General features: G+C 42.6%; 1 protein-coding gene across 24 annotated transcripts in view; it reads right to left on the bottom strand.

Annotated features, from left to right (window-relative positions):
• Positions 1-513: 513 nt before the first annotated feature.
• The window catches only part of LOC106582941 (calcium-dependent secretion activator 1), a 184,403-nt gene continuing 162,927 nt past the window's right edge, over positions 514-21,989 (bottom strand). For all 24 annotated transcript variants that reach the window (XM_045705163.1, XM_045705159.1, XM_045705166.1 and 21 more), the window contains 2 exons: positions 10,742-10,846; positions 514-1,791 (listed from right to left, as the gene is read on the bottom strand). In XM_045705163.1, the coding sequence (XP_045561119.1) occupies positions 1,618-1,791; positions 10,742-10,846 (279 nt within the window). In that variant the 3' untranslated portion in view covers positions 514-1,617. The remainder of the gene's footprint in view (positions 1,792-10,741; positions 10,847-21,989) is intronic.

The raw sequence follows: 21,989 nt of genomic DNA, 5'->3' as shown, positions 1-21,989 counted from the left end.
TATACACTTGTCAGCAACGAATGTGGCTGAAATAGACAAATCCACTAATTTGAAGGGGTGTCCACATACCTTTGTATATATAGTGTATGTATTGTGCATTCAGGTTCAATTTGAGTTTGTTTTTCTTAAAAATGTATTACAACATAACACTAACTCCTTACACTAATTTCTATGGGCAGATTACTTCTAGGAAATGAAACTAAAATTAATATGACTTCCAGGGGGGGTATACTACAAAGCAGGATCAAGGAGTTGGCTAACTAACTTTCCTAAATATTCAGAAATATTATTTTTTCTTCCCGAAAGCTTGAAATGGGCATTGTCTAAATGACTCCCCAACCAAAAACACATACTGTATCTATGTTTAGCTTTCTTAATTAAGCAACACATCTATAGTTATTTCTGGTTGTTAATCAGAGTTAGCTGGTTAATTAATTGATCCTACCTTCTAGTATACCCCTCAGGACTGTACAAGACAACAACAATAACAATTAAATGAATAAAAAAGCAGTATGTTTGTACAGATACTTTTATTTTCACTTTGTGGGCCCCAGTTCTATAGGCTCCCATAAGGCAGAAGCAAAATTACTCCACCAGTAACTTTACACTGAGAACAAACACACTTTTGGAGAGAAGAGGATACCTGGGACTTGCAGTAACTGCACACAGGGCAATGTACAGTATGTGTATATACAAAACAACATCAGCGGCAGAGAAAATACTGGCAGACACAATAAAGATATAAAAGTGTGTAAACACATAATCACCTGGAATGGCGGAAGTATAGGGGACACAGAAGAAAGTCTCTTTTCCCTTTGTGATTGAATATTTTTGTGCTAATTGCTATTATAACTAAAATATAACATATTTTTTAAAAAAATTATGTTTTAAAAAACATAAATTGTCAATAAATACATCAACAAGATATAACAATGAAACAATGAAAATATTGCATTTCTAAAACAACTCATCATTTCTAAAACAATGTGGCTAAATGTTTTGCCAGTGAGAGAAAATGTTGTAGTATTGAGTATTGAATTGAGTCAACAAAGTAAATTCGACATTGATGTTAAGAGAGGAGAGAGAATGGATAGCTACTTTTTTATAATGTATACAAACAGGTTGTCTGGCGGTCTGTAGTTTGGTTCCCTTTAGGCAGTAGACATACGCTCTGAGATGAATGAGAACAATAGGTGATCTTACTCTCCTCCTCACAATGATGTGCCATTACTGTTTTCACAGTACGTTAACAAAGCGCCTCAACAGGTTTGCATTCAACAGGTACACACCAAGCATTATCCCTAATCATGGTACTCAACATCGCATACACGGTTCTCCATATTACTTAGGAACATTCAAGAGTGAATGCTAGGCAAACGCTAACTTTTTTTGTAAAACACCTATACTTTTTAGTTCAACACATAAATATATATATTTTATAATTATAATGACTAATATATTATAATTTATGTATTCAGTTACTAATTTGTATTGTTGTTCCTTTGTGGGTATTTTTATCTATCTGATAGAGAGAAATAATAAACCTATACGATTGGTCCAGTGGTTAACAAAGTTGGTACATGCATTGATTCACAGGCTCCATCCGGTGATGTTGATCTAGTCATCATCGTCGTCTTCATCACTGTCCTTCATGGATATGCCCGACATCCCTCCTTCCCTCACCGACGCCGTGGCCTCCTCCAGGGTCAGCCTGTTCCGCACCGTGTCATACATCTTACTGTTCAGTGTGGAGTCCAGGACGCCCTGCAGCCGGAAGTCACGGTACTTTTTCTGGAACAAGAGAGTAGAGAGGGTCAGGGTTGGGACTAGCACACAGACAAAACATTCTCAGTCAGTTGCTAAGGCAAGAGAGGACATGAAGCCAGGAATGCGCTGCAATGTTTGGGTGAATCTCGACTGTTTAGAGTGGCCTCCTCTCCTTGCTTTCCTCTATCTTAATCATTAAAGAATTTAATTAGTGACAACAATTTCCCAGGCATCACAATGCTTTCACCTAGCATGTGTTTTTTAGATGAGGAAAAATGTAGGAGTGGACAAAAGGAGAAGAGGACACTTAATGGTTCACAATATTTGACACATTTAGCAAATTAGCCACGTGTAGCATTTTCCCCAAAGAGACATCCCCACCAACAGGGGTTATCCTAAGGACATTCAGCAACGTTCCCATTAGGTCCCTTAAAGGGGTTTTGGTGAGACGTTATCCACGAGACATTCAATGACGACAAGGAGACATTTCATGATGGCCTAGGGGAAGTCCCATGATGCTCCCAGGGGAACGTTCTCTGGGGGACCTTTGTGTAGTACCAAGTTCCCAGGACTTCACTGAGGACCATATCAGGACCTTTTTAGGCCATTCTCAGGACTTTCATTTGATGTAGATGGTCCAAAGGGAACGTTCTCTGAGGGACCTTTGTGTAGTTCCCTGTAAGTTCCTAGGATGTCACTGAGAACCATGTCACAACATTTTCAGGACAATCTCAGGACTTTAATTTTACTAGTCCTTAAGACGTCGCATGACGGTCCCAAGGAAACGTTCTCTGAGGTACCTTTGTCTAGTTCCCTGGATGTCACTGAGGACCATGTCAGGACCATGTTAGAACCTTTTTAGGACGTTCTTGGGACGTTGTGTTTTTTTGTCACATGATGGTCCCAGGTCTCCGAAACCATTATAAGTAAAGTAATTATGGTATGGGGGTTTTAAGGTAAGTGGTACGCTGTTCAGCTAAAATAGTGTAAAAATCTTTAATTAACAACAATATGATTATATTTGACATGATTACTTAGTCCTGACAAAATCACCCCACCTGGGATTTGAACTCAGAACCTCTGGATTTGGGGTACGCTGATAGTAACGTCAAATGAATATAATTATTAGATGTAACGACTGGGTCAAAACATGAGAAAATAACTAACGACCAGCCGCTTGGGTAGCAACTTCATAATGCAAAAACAAATTTACTTGTTTTTTGATTTTTTACATACCTTTAATTAATTAGGCAAGTCAGTTAAGATCAATTTCTTATTTACAATGGCGGCCTTCCCTGGCCAAACCCTAACCCAGACTTCCAATCACGGCCGGTTGTGATACAGCCTGGAATTGAACCAGGGTCAGTAGTGATGCCTCTAACACTGAGATGCAGTGCCTTAGACTGATGCGCCACTCAGGAGCCGCAGCAGACATGACTCATTAAAATAATATTTGTTATGCAGAAATGTCATTCATATTTTTATAAATATGTTGGAAACTGTTTTATTCACCTTGGGCCTCAGAACAGTCCTTGGAGGGAGATGTCACATGATAATTCCCGGGTTATCAGGCATTATTGCTTAAATAATGCACGCTCTAGAATGCCCTTCAAGCCAATCAGAAACGAGTATTCAACAATGCCATGGTATAATTACCTATAATATACAGTGGCAAGAAAAAGTATGTGAATCCTTTGGAATTACCTGGATTTCTGCATAAATTAGTCAAACAATTTGATCTGAACTTCATCTTAGTCACAACAGTAGACAAACACAGTGTACTTAAACTAATAACACACAAATTATTGTATTTTTCTTGTCTATATTGAATACATCATTTAAACATTCACAGTGTAGGTTGGAAAAAGTATGTGAACCGCTAGGCTAATGACCTCCAAAAGCTAATTGGACTCAGGAGTCAGATAACCTGGAGTCCCAATCAATGAGATGAGATTGGAGATGTTGGTTAAAGCTGCCCTGTCCTATAAAAAACACTCACAAAATGTACGTTTTTTTTTCACAAGAAGTATTGCCTGATGTGAACCATGCCTCGAACAAATGAGATCTCAGAAGACCTAAGATTAAGAATTGTTGACTTGCATAAAGCTGGAAAGGGTTACAAAAGTATATCTAAAAGCCGTGATGTTCATCAGTAAGACAAATTGTCTATAAATGAAGAAAGTTCAGCACTGTTGCTACTCTCCCTAGGAGTGGCCGTCCTGCAAAGATGACTGCAAGAGCACAGCGCAGAATGCTCAATTAGGTTAATTAAGAAGACTCCTAGAGTGTCAGCTAAAGACTTACAGAAATCTCTGGAACATGCTAACATCTCTGTCTATGACACTAAACAAAACAATAACTAAACAATAATGGTGTTCATGGGAGGACACCACAGAAGAAGCTACTGCAGTCCAGACAAAACAGACAAAAAGTAGAATACACAATGACGTTACTCAAATTGACTGGCCATCTCGGCAAAAAACATGATTTGACATTTGTTAGTTTAGATTTGTTTGTTTATTATTGCATATATTTATTTGTAAAAGTAATTAAAACACAACACATTTTATATGATCAGATATTTGTATTTTTAAACACAACACATTGAATTTTTGAACAATTACATATTATTGAACAATTATATTTTATTTATTTTATTTTTTACAAGTAAACCTACACATTATGAACAATTATAGTTTTAAGCAGTGTATTGGTAGTTAACATGCTACCTAACTGATCAACAATTATAGGTAAAAGCTAATAACAAGGTATACATTTGAAGTTGTAAGTTTACACACACTTAGGTTGGGGTCATTAAAACTCGTTTTTCAACCACTCCACAAATGTCTTGTTAACAGACTATAGTTTTAGCAAGTCGGTTAGGACATCTACTTTGTGCATGACACAAGTAATTTTTCCAACAATTGTTTACAGACAGATTATTTCACTTATAACTCACTGTATCACAATTCCAGTGGGTCAGAAGTTTACATACACTAAGTTGACTGTGCCTTTAAACAGCTTGGAAAAGTCCAGAAAATTATGTCATAGCTTTAGAAGCTTCTGAAAGGCTAATTGACATCATTTGAGTCAATTGGAGGTGTACCTGTGGATGTATTTCAAGGCCTACCTTCAAACTAAGTGCCTCTTTGCTTGACATCATGGGAAAATCAAAAGAAATCAGCCAAGACCTCAGAAGAAAATTGTTGACCGCCACAAGTCTGGTTCATCCTTGGGAGCAGTTTCCAAATGCCTGAAGGTACCACATTCATCTGTACAAACAATAGTATGCAAGTATAAACACCATGGGACCATGCAGCCGTCATACCGCTCAGGAAGGAGACGCGTTCTGTCTCCTAGAGATGAACGCACTTTGATGCGAAAAGTGCAAATCAATCCCAGAACAAGAGCAAAGGACCTTGTGAAGATGCTGGAGGAAACAGGTACAAAAGTATCTATATCCACAGTAAAACGAGTCCTATATCGACATAACCTGAAAGGCCGCTCAGCAAGGAAGAAGCCACTGCTCCAAAACCGCCATAAAAAAGCCAGACTACGGTTTGCAACTGCACATGGGGATAAAGATCATACTTTTTGGAGAAATGGCCTCTGGTCTGATGAAACAAAAATAGAACTGTTTGGCCATAATGACCGTCGTTATGTTTGAAGGAAAAAGGGGGACGCTTGCAAGCCGAAGAACACCATCCCAGCCGTGAAGCACGGGGGTGGTAGCATCATGTTGTGGGGGTGCTTTGCTGCAGGAGGGACTGGTGCACTTCACAAAATAGATGGCATCATGAGGAATTGAAAATTAGGTGGATATATTGAAGCAACATCTCAAGACATCAGTCAGGAAGTTAAATCTTGGTCACAAATGGGTCTTGCAAATGGACAATGGCCCCAAGCATACTTCCAAAGTTGTGGCAAAATGGCTTAATCAAAATTCACCCAACTTATTGTGGGAAGCTTGTGAAAGGCTACCCGAAACGTTTGACCCAAGTTAAACAATTTAAAAGCAATACTACCAAATACTAATTGAGTGTATGTAACTACACGGACTCTTCCGGGTCAAATCCATTTGAAGAACTGTGCAAAGATGCACTAGCTGCCCTCTCTTTGCCACACTCAAATACAGAGGTTGCAACAACAAAGTCAAGGTATTGGAGTGGCCATCACAAAGCCCTGACCTCAATCCCATAGAAAATTTGTGGGCAGAACTGAAAAAGTGTGTGCGAGCACAGAGGCATACAAACCTGACTCAGTTACACCAGCTCTGTCAGGAGGAATGGGCCAAAATTCACCCAACTTATTGTGGGAAGCTTGTGAAAGGCTACCCGAAACGTTTGACCCAAGTTAAACAATTTAAAAGCAATACTACCAAATACTAATTGAGTGTATGTAAACTTCTGACCCACTGGGAATGTGATGAAAGAAATAAAAGCTGAAATAAATCATTCTCTCTACTATTATACTGACATTTCACATTCTTCAAATAAAGTGGTGATCCTAACTGACCTAAGACAGGGAATTTGTACTAGGAATTGTGAAAAACTGAGTTTAAATGTATTTGGCTAAGGTGTATGTAAACTTCCGACTTCAACTGTATATGCTATCCTATTGAACAAGCAACTTAACTCAAATAATGATGTGTGCGCTATGCATCCAGCTCTCTCCAGGTTGTTGTGCTGCTTGGCTGGATAGCTGCTTACTGGTTTCCTCCAGATATTGCCACTGTTCTCGCTCACACTGCAGTGCACAATGCCACCATCAGCTGTGGGTCTCTGCCAGTTCCAGAAAGTCCACTCCTTGCATACGTAAAGCTGTATCCTGCTATGGTGCCAAACTGCTGCAGAACTTCACTTGGTAGTTTATGCTGGTAACAGGTATCACCAGCCAGCTTCAGTCTATACCGCACCAGGAGTATGGAGTTGAGAGTGTGCAGTGATATTATATTTTTTCACTTTGACTTGACCACACTCATTTGGCTAAATAGCCCGTTCAACCTCTGTATTTGAGTGTGGCAAAGAGAGGGCAGCTAGTGCATCTTTGCACAGTTCTTCAAATGGATTTGACCCGGAAGAGTCCGTGTAGTTATTCACTTCACTCCAAAATTCAAATGTATTTTCAGTTGAATCCCACCTAAACAGATGGATGTTTCTCCATTGGGAAACAATTTGATCAATTGGTACCCCAGTAGCTCAGCTCCTTTAATAATTTCAGTGGTGCCTTTATTGTGCTTTATCGTTTCCTTAACACTGAACAAGGCCATGTTTCGGACACCTTCTAGGTTGTCTGGGAGCCTTGCTTGCAGCTCCTTGCTTAAAGCAACAATATAGTTGATGCACCGTCTCCGAATTTCCTTTTTGTCCTCTGGCGCAAGACTGAGTTGGTACACCATGCTCTTGAAAAGGTACCCAAGGAATGGTGATGGACTGAGATGTCTATCAATGGCATCCTTCAGGACATACATTTTTGCCATAGGGTTGACTACTCTGCTGCAAATTGATGTTAAGAGGTGTACCAGATTGTCCAAAAGCTTGACAGGATCTATTTGCTCTCCCTCAAATGACTTCACTGCAACTTGTACGTCGGACATGATTAATTACAAGATTGTCAGGTAGACATAGTTGGTCTTGTCCATGTACATGGCGTGGAGGACATCCACCATGTAGCAATGCTCACTGGCCTTGGTCACCTCAAAGTGGAGTTTCAGTTCTTCCCGCTGGCTCAATATACGAGTTACCGCAGGCTCAATCAATAGCCAACGTGTGGCACACACTTTGGTGATCTGCAGGGGTTTCTGGCCACAATTAATGGTGGCATACACTGCTTTGTACGCCTCACACCGTTTTGGGGAAATCGAAAACCAGTTGTAGGTTTCCCTGATTAAGTACTCAACACTCCTAGGGATGGTTTCTTTGGATGCTGCACTGACAGCCAATTGTAAAGAATGGAACACACAGGGGATGAGTACCAAATTGGGCAATGCAGATTCTTCCTTTAAAAACTTGTGCACCCTGTTGTGCACCCCAGTCATCACGGACGCATTATCAGTGCCAATACCCTGAAGATTCTCTTTTTTAAAGTTATACTTCTCAAGAAACTCAACTACCGCCTTTGCTATTGATCTGGCATCGCCCCCCTCCAATTCAACCAGCCCGAGAAATGTGGACACAATGGTTCTTTTTTTAGCACTGAAATACCGAATCACCACACCCAGGTATTTCGAGACACTGACATCAGTGGACTCATCCAAAAGGAGACTGAACTTCTCATACCCCACATCTGATGTTACCCTTTTGAGAAAATAAGGAGCCAGTACTCCCCTAATAATTTCTGTGCACTTGGAAGTTTGTTGCTGCCACAGAATCTGAAAAGGCAGCTTTGCAAGCCATACCTAAATGGTCGCATGCTAGCAGCGAACAATGCACCGCAATGGCCATTGCCATAGTAGCTTCTGCGCTTTTGCAGTTATACACATTCTTAACCAACTGCGGTAATGTAGACTGCGTTGCGGGGTTGTACGGTTTTGATTTATTTATATGCTTTGCTGTAGCACAATGGTTTTTGATGTCATACATTTTTGCAAGCATATCTGATTTGCTGTATGTACTGTATGCCAGACAATCATCCCCAATTACTGGCTTCAGCCACCCTTTAAATTCAGGTACAGACACTCTTTTCTGTACTTCTGGCTGTACAATTTTGATTGAAACATGTTGATTGATGTTGTAAATTCTGTTCAAGATCAAACATTTGTGACCAACTATATTCATTGGGTTTGTCTCGTCGAACGCATACTACTGCTGCTGGAGTCAGCCAACAATGATTTGCAATTTGCTGAAATTGCTGCTGGCCTGCTGCTGCCTGTGCACGGGCTGAGCGCCGGCTGCTGATGTCACTCACAATGCACTTTTGCAGCCAGGCACGTGTGTTGTGACTGTGTGACAGAGAAAATCGTTTTGTGCCAGGGAAAATGCATTTTAGCGTTTGAGTCACTTTTCAAAAGTTGCTAAAAGTTCCAAATACATTTTTTAAAGTAGCTAAATTTGTTGCTAGGTGCTGTTTGAAAAAAAGTTGCCAGGGTCATCTGAAAAGTTTCTAAATCTAGCAACAAAATTGCTAAGTTGGCATCACTGGCCTCAGGGCCTGGACAGCTTGCTATCGTCGACGGAAAAATGTACTCCCAAGTTTATCAAGACATTTTGCAGGAGAATATAAAGCTATCTGTCCGCCAATTGAAGCTCAACACAAGTTGGTAGATGCAACAGGACAACGACCCAAAACACCAGAAGTAAATCAACAATAGAATGGCTTCAACAGAAGAAAATACGCCTTCTGGAGTGGCCCAGTCAGAGTCCTGACCTCAACCCGATTTAATGCTGTGGCATGACCTCAAGAGTGGTTCACACCAGACATTCTAAGAATATTGCTGAACTGAAACAGTTTTGTAAAGACGAACGGTCCAATATTGCTCCTGACCATTGTGCAGATCTGATCCGCAACTACAGAAAACGTTTGGCTGAGTTAATTGCTGCCAAAGGAGGGTCAACCAGTTATTAAATCCAAGGGTTCACATACCTTTCCCACCCACTACTGTGAATGTTTACACGGTGTGTTCAATACAGACATGAAAACGTATAATTGTTTGTGTGTTATTAGCTTAAGCAGACTGTGTTTGTCTATTGTTGTGACTTAGATGAAGATCAGATCAAATTTTATTACCAATTTATTCCGAAGGGTTCACATACTTTTTCTTGCCACTGTATATATATATATATATATATATTTGCCAGGTCGCAATTGTAAATGAGAACTTGTTCTCAACTTGCCAACCTGGTTAAATAAAGGTGAAATAAATAAAAAATAAAAAATAAAAAAAATATATACGGACTTAGAAAATGAGTGCCATCTGCACTGTTATTTTAGTTATCAGTTAATCTGACTATTCTCACATCATTGATTTAATTAACTTATTTTAGCTATTTGAGTTCGTTTTTTTTCCATATTGTTGTTTAATGTTGGTGGAGCATATTTTAATGTTACTCCGGAATCACTATAATAAATATAATAGTTTTTTGTGTGTATTTTTAACAGAGCTGAGATTTACTTTGAAGTGAAAAGTGTAGGAACTCAGTCATTGATATTAACTTGGTGTCGTAGCAGGAAGATCGGAATGCAATGTAATCATGTATGCCGAAGTGTATCCAATATGTACGTTGAAAACACTATGTTAAAAGCACTTTTTGTGTGGGTGCCCCTAACATTGCCAAAAGACAAAGAGCTGTGAATGGATAAGTGATTCACCAATCAGGGCCCTTGATGGGCTTTGCAACAGTAACAAGGAGTGAGGTGTAATGAAACTAGGGTCCGCGTGCCCTGGATAGAGAGTTACATTTTGTGTGGATGGGATGTTTCTTCACGCCCATCATGAACACGCCGTGTACTAGACAAAAACCTCATGGGGACCATTACACAACGTCCTGACGACTTTAGGCTACAATTTCCTGACGTTCCGGGGACATCCTATTGACCCATTTTTGTACTAAATCATCTGGCACTGAAACTATATGTCACATGTGAGGACAGATCCCATGCATATACGGCCCTCATCAGTCACTACTGCATGTATAGGGAGACTCTCTGAGAGAACAGAACTAAATGTGTGACATGACGTTATGCTGGTAAGACTTGTTACTGTTCACACTGCACCAACATCACGCTGAAATATTAACACAGGACAGAGAAACAATGCTTGTCAGTACTAGGCCTCCCATCAAGCCATGAGAAGGTACAGTAGGTCACAACTCATTCAATATGGGTCACAGATTAAGAGAATATAAACATTTTATTTTAAAAATTAAATTATGTAATTCTACACTATTTGATTGTGAACCTTGATATATTACTTTGAATGAATGACCAATTGGTTTGGGAGGCCCTGGAAGAGGCCTATTGGCTGAGCTTGACATACCTTGACTACTCTGATGAGGATCTTGAGTTGGTAGACATGGAGCTGTAGATCCATCCGGTCAGTCAGCCACATACCCAGGAGGTTCATGGTGCTGGTGTACCATTGCTGCAACAGACAAACACAACGGTCTCCAGCAAAACAGACACACAAACAAACACACACGTACACACACACACAGACAACCAGAATACAGAAAACACAGAGCAGAACCAGCATTTCATAGGAATTTACACTCTCACTCTTTATCACTCTCTTTCTCCTATGTCTTCATCCCCCTCTCATTCCATCTCTGTATCTCTCTCCATATCAACAACTCTCAGTCTCTTTCACTCACTCATTACCCTCTGACTAACTGACTCCCTCTTGCTGTCTCTCTCTCTCTCTCTCAGCTGAGGGGAGAGTGAACTGGAAGCACCTCTTCTATAACCGGAGTAGCTAGCTGAGAGACTCCAGATGTTTATCTGTGGGCTGAGTCCTGTTTGAAGTCTAATTGATTGGTAATGATCAGGGCAGGCTGATGCTAATCAGAGTGGACTAGCGCTCAACCGTCAGGCAGAGACAAGACAGGAGGGGAACATATCTGGGATGACTCTTGAGTTTGTGTTTCTGGAACTTTCACACTGTCAATGAGAGGCCTTCTGCTGTGTCCTTTTTTTACACTCATGTGCAAAAAGACTGTCATGAGATATGAGAACAATTTTTCAGGCCACAAGGCACCTTCTCTACCAGGGAGCTAGATAAAAAGTAGCTATCAGTATACAGTACTTCATGTTTCAAGTGAACATACCCCAGTAGTGACAACAGTACATACATCATCAGTTCCTTCTCTAGATGACAGTTTATGGCAGGGATCATCAACTAGATTCAGCTGCGGGTCAATTTATTCTTGAGTGGATGGTCAGGGAGCCGGAACATAATACAAATAGTTTGTAGACTACAAACATTTGACTAAAACATTAACATTTTAAACCTTGCTTACATTTGTATACGATCACATATCTTGCTATTATGTGTGGAAATAATTTGGTACAGATTTCCAAAATGAAAATCACTTGGAGCTGATTTCCTGACTTGGGGGGCCAAATACAATCCCCAGCGGGCCAAAGTTGGCCTGTAGGCCGCCAGGTGGGGAACCCTGGTGTATGGCTTCTCCCTGGAGTTGTGCTGGGGTAAGTAAGGGTACAACGTAAAGGCCTTCTCTGCGGGATGAATCACTGTGGGAACCTGCTGCATGTGTACCACTGTGGCAGCTTCCTCTCTGCTGCTCTGTGCCTGTGAAGGAATCGCCATGGCAGCAGGGCTGTGATCTCGCCCCTAGCACGACCCCACGCCGAGAGGCCAGGCCTGGTGTGACTGCTCTCGCTCTCCACTTTTCACTCTGTCCTCCTTCCATCTCTCCCTGTCAGCCTCTCTTTCTCTCACCTTCATAACCTCTAAATAGGATTATTGTTGATTATTTATTTATTTTACTTTCATTCAAGTAAATGGCAAAAAGCACAGGCATACCCCTTGTTAGTTTAAGATTTTAAAGAAAATAAAGCGGATCCGATCATATAAAGTGATCTATAACAGCACTTTGGTCCGCAATGCTTTATGCTAGAAACAAGCTGTAAAATATCTGGGAAGAAGTGACACTGATGCTTATGAGGATGTCATTGTTTAGTTTCTTTTACATTCAGAGGCTGAGCTACAACCTTCTATAGACAAGGAGACAAAAAATGCACTTTGCTTGGGAAGTAATCTAATTCTGTCACTATCAATTGATTAAACTATTCACTTTCTGTACAATAGAAGATGTTTAAACCCAGGCAGCTTTTAGGGAAACACTTGTTACCTACTCTTGTTAGGTTAAGCCACAGAAGAAGAGTAGTCAGCAGTTAAAGCTTACATGTTTCTGCGTCGGTAAGCCTACTCTGTCTGGGTTGGAAAGGTAGGCCTACTCTGTCTGGGGTGGAAAGGTTGGCCTACTCTGTCTGGGGTGGAAAGGTTGCCTACTCTGTCTGGGGTGGAAAGGTAGGCCTACTCTGTTTGGGGTGGAAAGGTAGGCCTACTCTGTCTGGGGGCAGAAAGGTAGACCTACTCTGTCTGGGGTGGAAAGGTAGACCTACTCTGTCTGGGGTGGAAAGGTAGGCCTACTCTGTCTGGGGTGGAAAGGTAGGTTTACTCTGTTTGGGGTGGAAAGGTAGGTTTACTCTGTCTGGGATGGAAAGGTAGGTTTACTCTGTCTGGGATGGAAAGGTAGGCCTACTCTGTCTGGGGTGGAAAGGTAGGTCTACTCTGTCTGGGGTGGAAAGGTTGGCCTACTCTGTCTGGGGTGGAAAGGTAGGCCTACTCTGTCTGGGGTGGAAAGGTTGGTCTACTCTGTCTGGGGTGGAAAGGTAGACCTACTCTGTCTGGGGTGGAAAGGTAGGTTTACTCTGTCTGGGGTGGAAAGGTAGGTTTACTCTGTCTGGGGTGGAAAGGTAGACCTACTCTGTCTGGGGTGGAAAGGTAGGTTTACTCTGTCTGGGGTGGAAAGGTAGACCTACTCTGTCTGGGGTGGAAAGGTTGGCCTACTCTGTCTGGGGTGGAAAGGTTGGCCTACTCTGTCTGGGGTGGAAAGGTAGGCCTACTCTGTCTGGGGTGGAAAGGTAGGTTTACTCTGTCTGGGGTGGAAAGGTAGACATACTCTGTCTGGGGTGGATAGGTAGGTTTACTCTGTCTGGGGTGGAAAGGTAGGTTTACTCTGTCTGGGGTGGAAAGGTAGGCCTACTCTGTCTGGGGTGGAAAGGTAGGCCTACTCTGTCTGGGGTAGAAAGGTTGGTCTACTCTGTTTGGGGTGGAAAGGTAGGCCTACTCTGTTTGGGGTGGAAAGGTAGACCTACTCTGTCTGGGGTGGAAAGGTAGACCTACTCTGTTTGGGGTGGAAAGGTAGACCTACTCTGTTTGGGGTGGAAAGGTTGGCCTACTCTGTCTGGGGTGGAAAGGTAGGTCTACTCTGTCTGGGGTGGAAAGGTTGGCCTACTCTGTCTGGGGTGGAAAGGTAGGCCTACTCTGTCTGGGGTGGAAAGGTAGGTTTACTCTGTCTGGGGTGGAAAGGTAGACATACTCTGTCTGGGGTGGATAGGTAGGTTTACTCTGTCTGGGGTGGAAAGGTAGGTTTACTCTGTCTGGGGTGGAAAGGTAGGCCTACTCTGTCTGGGGTGGAAAGGTAGGCCTACTCTGTCTGGGGTAGAAAGGTTGGTCTACTCTGTTTGGGGTGGAAAGGTAGGCCTACTCTGTTTGGGGTGGAAAGGTAGACCTACTCTGTCTGGGGTGGAAAGGTAGACCTACTCTGTTTGGGGTGGAAAGGTAGACCTACTCTGTTTGGGGTGGAAAGGTTGGCCTACTCTGTCTGGGGTGGAAAGGTAGGTCTACTCTGTCTGGGGTGGAAAGGTAGACCTACTCTGTCTGGGGTGGAAAGGTAGACCTACTCTGTCTGGGGTGGAAAGGTAGGTTTACTCTGTCTGGGGTGGAAAGGTAGACCTACTCTGTCTGGGGTGGAAAGGTAGACCTACTCTGTCTGGGGTGGAAAGGTTGGCCTACTCTGTCTGGGGTGGAAAGGTAGGCCTACTCTGTCTGGGGTGGAAAGGTAGGTTTACTCTGTCTGGGGTGGAAAGGTAGACATACTCTGTCTGGGGTGGATAGGTAGGTTTACTCTGTCTGGGGTGGAAAGGTAGGTTTACTCTGTCTGGGGTGGAAAGGTAGGCCTACTCTGTCTGGGGTGGAAAGGTAGGCCTACTCTGTCTGGGGTAGAAAGGTTGGTCTACTCTGTTTGGGGTGGAAAGGTAGGCCTACTCTGTTTGGGGTGGAAAGGTAGACCTACTCTGTCTGGGGTGGAAAGGTAGACCTACTCTGTTTGGGGTGGAAAGGTAGACCTACTCTGTTTGGGGTGGAAAGGTTGGCCTACTCTGTCTGGGGTGGAAAGGTAGGTCTACTCTGTCTGGGGTGGAAAGGTAGACCTACTCTGTCTGGGGTGGAAAGGTTGGTCTACTGTGTTTGGGGTGGAAAGGTATGCATAACTTTTGAAAGTAACCTATCATGCTAAGATTCCTAATGACGTCTCAGATTGTATTATTTGCAAACAGGGATAGTTTCGTTGCAAACAATCACTGATTTGGCATTGGAGAAATATGATAAGATGAACACATAGGCCTTTCTCTCAGTCCACTTTTAGCATGTCATTTCAGTAATTTGTGTGGTATTAAAAAAGATTTTGCTAATATGTAAAATAACGTAGAATTGCAAGACATTTTTATTAAATGCAATTTTTTTCTCGGACCTGCAAATATGATGATAGATTCATGCAATGCTTTTACTATGAAGGAGATCTTTCCACCCCTATTCTTGTCCACGGTGGTCTGCGAACCCACAACCTTTTGGCCTGCAGCCCTGTGCGCTATCAAAATTCCTGCGTTGCCATGTAATGCTTACAGGACAATGAACAGTTTCTAAAACTGCATATCTAAGGCTGTGGTCTGTCCAAGAAGTGAGGGTAAATGGTATCATGTTCCCTACTATCACCTTTATATTCTAATTATTATTTTGGGTATACGGGAGGGTCATTTGTTTTTTTTCAAATGTTCAGGGAGGGTTTAGGTAAAATATATTTACCTGAAGGGAGGGCCATCCATTTTTGATTTCAGGTCCAATTTTTCTTTTTTGTGTGTGTGTGTGAGGGGAGGGCGTGGTGCTCAAGGGAAACTCAGAGAGAGACAGACTCTGATGCCAGGCTTGTGAAATGAACAGTGATGGCACTCTTGCTTTGTTCCACTCTGAACAGACTAACAAACCCTAACAAATCTCTCAGAACAGATGAACACACCCAGGCTCTCACTCTTTTTAGGCTCGATTGGGATCAGCAGGAGGCTAGCAATAGCTGACAGCCAAAACACGTGTAATATGGCTCTGAATATATAATGTCATAACCCAACAGGGATCAAATCTGTGACACTGTGACATTCTATCAAGTTCCATCTGATATTAGGGATTGGATAATGAAGGTGGTTTTGGATGGTTGTGTGTCTTTGTGTGTGTGTGTGTGTGTGTGTGTGTGTGTGTGTGTGTGTGTGTGTGTGTGTGTGTGTGTGTGTGTGTGTGTGTGTGTGTGTGTGCGCCTACGGATAGGGGTTCCACTGCCTCATCACACACGTACAAACATCTGCAGGTCCCGAAGAGGGGTGAAGAGCTGGGGGGCAGAGCAACCTCCTGCCCCCTGCAACACCAACCCCCCCCCACGCCCCTCCACCACCACCAAACACCACCACACACAACACCCCGCCTTGAACCTGGTGTTCACACTCATATATGACATGTTACAGGAAGCCATAACGCCTGGCAGGGGGGCAACCAACAGAATTCAGTGCAAATCTGCATACCCCTCCCCTCGTTTCCCAATGCATACACACATAAACACATACACCAGTCCCACTACTCCTTTGCAAGACTAGGACAGAGGACTGGTAAGGGGTCGGCTTAGGCCTTTGTCCTGGATCCCCAAAAAAACACAAAAAGCAGGAATGCTGGAGCAGAGGCGGGGGCCCTTCCATGGGGGGTATAGGGGGATTACAAGCAACCTGTGACTCTGCCTCTTTCCGCCCTTGCTGGTGGTGATGTGTGTGTGTTCCTTTGTGTGCGAAGGTCTGTGTGTGTGCATGTGATTGTGTATGTGTCAGTGCTACAGACCAGATTGGATCTGGCCTGATTGAGCTTGGATCTTGTAGTAGGTGTGGTGTTTGTCTGTGTGTTAGTGCTCCACAGATTGGCCCTGGTTGGTGCAAGGCTGGGGTGTGTAGTAGGTGTCCTGCTGGGACCCAGCTGTGTCTGCAATTAGCGGGAGGCATGGAATGATGATTGTTGCCACGACGATGCTAATGCAAAGTGACAGGCTTACATTTAAAGGAGAGGGGAGGCCGCTGTGTATTACAGAGACATTACGCACCAATACTTTTCCTTTTTAACTCTCTCTCTCTCTCTCTCTCTCTCTCTCTCTCTCTCTCTCTACACACACACACACACACACACACACACACACACACACACACACACACACACACACACACACACACACACACACACACACACACACACACACACACACGCACGCACGCGTGTGCATTCACTCAAGAACACACACAGCCTCTGCTCTCCAAGCTCCTTAAAATAAAAACAAAACAATCCTCAAAAATCCATTAAAGAGTGGTAGGGCCGATCAAAGGCACAACCTTTCTCCAGCACTCCTGGCCAGAGTGTCTACAGGGCTTTGTTAGTGGTTAAAAAGAGCTGTCCACACTGGTCTCCTGGCCCAGAGAGAGCTGGCAGCCAGGGCAGCTAAATTAGGCCCCCCAGCGGGCGGCTGAGGGGAGGACCCGGGGGTTGAGAAGTCTTTAAATCTGACTACAAGACATTATGCACTTACGACAAAGGGGCAGAGTAATCCTACCTGCTTGCTTTTCAACGCTGCTGCTTGCCTGTTATTGTCTGCTTTATAGCTCCTGAGAGGAGGCCCATTGATGACGGAACTCAATTACCATAGTAACTCACACCGGTGACCCCCAGGTCTCCCCCACCCCCCAAAAGAGCTGATCCCATAGGTAGTCAGTCCTTTCACAGGAAGCTGACGGCCCTATACCGTGTCCCTCCACGCTGGCTGAGCACCACTGCTGCTGTGGCCCTCAGATCCTGCCAGCACCCTGCGCTCCGCTCACACCGCTCTCCTTTCTACTTCTCTAAACATAGGGGAGCGCAGCATTCTGAAAGGCAGAATTGAAATAAAGTTTCAGGCTCAGCAAGTTTATGGGCTTCAAACTGTTCTGATTGTGCCGCATCTACAAAGGAGAGGCCGGCCAACGATTCACACGCTTCAGCGCAACCTTAAGTGGAACAAAAATCCTCTGTGTGTGCCCAACCACTACTAAATCGCTAAGATAGTCAGCCTTTCCTTTTAAAGAAATGTGAAATAAGCAAGGCTAACAATAAATGTTCTGTGTATATGTAACACAAGACTGACATAAATGTTTCTATCAAAGGAAAGCAAGCGAGAACATTTTCCGTTGCAGTCCGAGTCTCTTACAAAAACGCCAGTCACATTAGACTAGTTAGTGTCAGTTGAACAGATTACAGTGTCAAAATAAGAGTACTTTACAAAAACATGGTTAAAAAAAGAGAGAAAGAGCATGTTCTGAGGAACTAAACGGTTGGAATTGTGGACTACACCGCGCCATTGAGTAAACACACAATAAAGGACAGAAAAGCTCAGTGAATAAAACCGAGCAAAGGCCTGAGCAAAGTGAGCCATACTCCTTTCAAAACGCTGCTTAGAGGTGGATTGAGGGGCTCAGAATGATGGGTAAAACACTTGTGGACTTCAGACTATAGGGGGAACGAAATGGAATAAGCCAGCAAGCACTTGAGGATCCCGCCGAGCACCTGAATGGGAAGGAGGGACGGGGGGAAGAGAGGGGGTGCAGAAGGTGAATGGCCTGCCTTTTGGGACCAATTTGTTTCTTTTCACCCTTTCCCCCTGCCTCTCCGCTGACAGATGTACAAAGAGGGCCCGCGCTGAGCCTCTCATCCACATGCACCGGCAAGCAGCTGTCACTTTTGTCAGACAAGTTAATCAAACAAATGCCACCATACCTCCCTTTCGATAGAGAGCGAGAGACAGAGGGAAACAGAGAAAGCGAGAGAGGGGAGAGAGAAACAGAGAAAGAGAGAGAGAGGAGAGAGAAACAGAGAAAATGGTGTGTGTATGTGTGATCAACCGATCCTATCACCCCTCTTCCCCCAACAGGGGGACTTGTCCCACTCAACATAAAAGATGGCTCCATTTAACTTCCATTTCCCTCGTCTTATGTTATTCATCCATTCCTTTCCTCATTTGGTGTTGACCACTGACATGGACCTCTGGCACTCTGGGGTGGGTCAGGAGGGATTTATGCAAAGATCACATTGAGGGTAGATGGATGGATGGATGGATGGATGGATGGGGGGAAACAAAATGCTCCCTCAGTAATTATAAAGAGTCTAAGCTGCTTACAGACTTCATTAAAAGGAAGCGAAACCTTTTGATATGTTTTCAACAGTTGCAGTGAGTCTATATACTACCTGTTTGTTATCCTTAGTCTTATTTTATTCTGGCCTTCTATCATCCAGATTCTTCATTATCCATTCCAAAGCCTCTTTTCACCATTGGTTTATATCAACATAAAAGAGATTATTAACTGGCATGAAAAACAAGTATTGCGTTCATAACGAGATGTATCATGGCTTTACATGGGAAAAACGCATCTTACTCTTGCTATTGGATTTACACAAAATATATCTAAGACTGGCATGCATTGTGTTAACACGTCCTCATCCTCCTAAAAACATTTCTTCACCCATATTTGTGACTATGTAGATTTTCCCCGAGTCAATGACGCTTTTGTTTAAATAGTAAACATGTTTGCTTCTCTTTTTGTATATGTAATTTGATATGAAGCTAATCCAATTGATAAAGGACGATCAACAACACAAACCCCCCCTCATGAATATAGTATAGTCTTCAATAGGGCAAATACAGTATTTCATTCTACATGATGTCTTTTTTCACAGTAAAAGTGAAAAACTAAATCCCCAAAATGAAACCCTGACTGGTAAACAACAGAAGCAACAACCCCAGCATGTGTTTTCATTTCACACCCAAGTTTAAATAGAAACACACGCATGTCTGTCCCAAGGAATTATACTATACATTCATTCTATCATAAAAAAAGTTTAACAAACATATAGATTACAAAAACTAAAATAAGACAATGTATAGCTAACGTTGAAAGTATGTATTTGTATTTGCCAAGGCAGCAGCTACTCTTCCTGGGGTCCAGCAAAATTAAGGCAGTTTATACAATTTTAAAAACATTACAATACATTCACAGATTTCACTACACACTGTGTGCCCTCAGGCCCCTACTCCACAACTACAAGATATCTACAGCACTAAATCCATGTGTATCTATAATGCGTTTCTTGTCGTGTGTGTGTGTGTGTGTGTGCCAATGTTTGTGTTGCTTCACAGTCCCCGCTGTTCCATAAGATGTTTTTTTTATTTGTTTTTTTCAATCTAATTTTACTGCTTGCGTCAGTTACTTGATGTGGAATAGAGTTCCATGTAGTCATGGCTCTATGTAGTACTGTGTGCGTCCCATAGTCTGTTCTAGACTTGGGGACTGTGAAGAGACCTCGTGGCATGTCTTGTGGGGTATGCATGGGTGTCCGAGCTGTGTGCCAGTAGTTTAGACAGACAGCTCGGTGCATTCAACATGTCAATACCTCTTATAAATAAAAGTAGTGATGAAGTCAATCTCTCCTCCACTTTCAGCCAGGAGAGATTGACATGCATATTATTAATATTAGCTCTCTGTGTACATCCAAGGGCCAGCCGTGCTGCCCTGTTCTGAACCAATTGCAATTTTCCTAAGTCCTTTTTTTGTGGCACCTGACCACACGACTGAACAGTAGTCAAGGTGCGACAAAACTAGGGCCTGTAGGACCTGCCTTGTTGATCGTGTTGCTAAGAAGGCAGAGCATCGCTTTACTATAGACAGACTTCTCCCCATCTTAGCTACTACTGCATCAATATGTTTTGACCATGACAGTTTACAATCTAGGGCTACTCCAAGCAGTTTAGTCATCTCAACTTGCTCAATTTCCACATGATTTATTACAAGAATTAGTTGAGGTTTTGGGTTTAGTGAGTATTTTGTTCCAAATACAATGCTTTTAGTTTTAGAAATATTTAGGGCTAACTTATTCCTTGCCACCCACTCTGAAACTAACTGCAACTCTTTGTTGAGTGTTGCAGTCATTTCAGTCGCTGTAGTAGCTGACATGTATAGTGTTGAGTCATCCGCATACATAGACACTCTGGCTTTCCTCAAAGTCAGTGGCATGTCGTTAGTAAAAATTGGAAAAAGCAGGGGGCCTAAACAGCTACCCTAGGGAATTCCTGATTCTAACTGGATTATATTTGAGAGGATTCCATTAAAGAACACCCTCTGTGTTCTGTTTGACAAGTAACTCTTCATCCACATTATAGCAGGGGAGTGAAGCCATAACACATCAGTTTTTCCAGCAGCAGACTATGGTCAATAATGTCAAAACCTGCACTGAAGTCTAACAAAACAGCCCCCATAATCATTTTATCACCAATTTCTCTCAGCCAATCATCAGTCATTTGTGTAAGTGCTGTGCTTGTTGAGTGTCCTTCCCTATAAGCATGCTGAAATTCTGCTGTCAATTTGTTTACTGTGAAATAGGCTTGTATCTGGCGAAACACATTTTTTCCCAGAAGTTTACTAAGGGTTGGTAACAGGCTGATTGGTCGGCTATTTGAGCCAGTAAAGGGGGCTCTACTATTCTTGGGTAGCGGAATGACTTTAGCTTCCCTCCAGGCCTGAGGGCACACGCTCTCTAGTAGGCTTAAATTGAAGATGTGGCAATATCGTCTGCTATTATCCTCAGTAATTTTACATCCAGATTGTCAGACCCCGATGGCTTGTCATTGTTGATAGACAACAATAATTGTTTCACCTCTTCCACACTGACTTTACGGAATTCAAAAGTACAATTCTTGTCTTTCATAATTTGGTCCGATATACTTGAATGTGTAGTGTCTGCGTTTGTTGCTGCCATGTCATTCCATAGTTTGCTTATGTTGCCAATGAAAAAGTCATTAAAGTAGTTTGCAATATCAGTGGGCTTTGTGATGAATGAGCCATCTGATTCAATGAATGAAGTAGCCGAGTTGGCTTTTTCGCCCAAAATTTCATTTGAGGTGCCTCAAAGCTTTTTACTTTAATTCTTTATATAATTTATCTTTGTTTCATAGTGTAGTTTAATTTTATTTAGTTTAGTCACATGATTTCTTAATTTGCAGTACATTTGCCAATTAGTTGGGCTGCCAGACTTAATTGCCATACCTTTTGCCTCATTCCTCTCAACCATACACTTTTTCAATTCCTCATCAATCCAAGGGGATTTAACAGTTTTTACAGTCATTTTCTTAATGGGTGCGTGCTTATTAATAACTGGAATAAGTAGTTTCATAAATGCATCAAGTGCAGCGCCTGGTTGCTCCTCATTACACACCACAGACCAGCAAATATTCTTTACATCATCAACATATGAATCACTACAAAACGTATTGTATGTCCTCTTATACACTATATTAGGCCCAGCCTTTGGAACTTTG

This window comes from Salmo salar, chromosome ssa22 (genome assembly GCF_905237065.1).
Source record: "Salmo salar chromosome ssa22, Ssal_v3.1, whole genome shotgun sequence".
NCBI lineage: Eukaryota > Metazoa > Chordata > Actinopteri > Salmoniformes > Salmonidae > Salmo > Salmo salar.
This window is presented reverse-complemented; position numbering and strand designations above follow the sequence as displayed.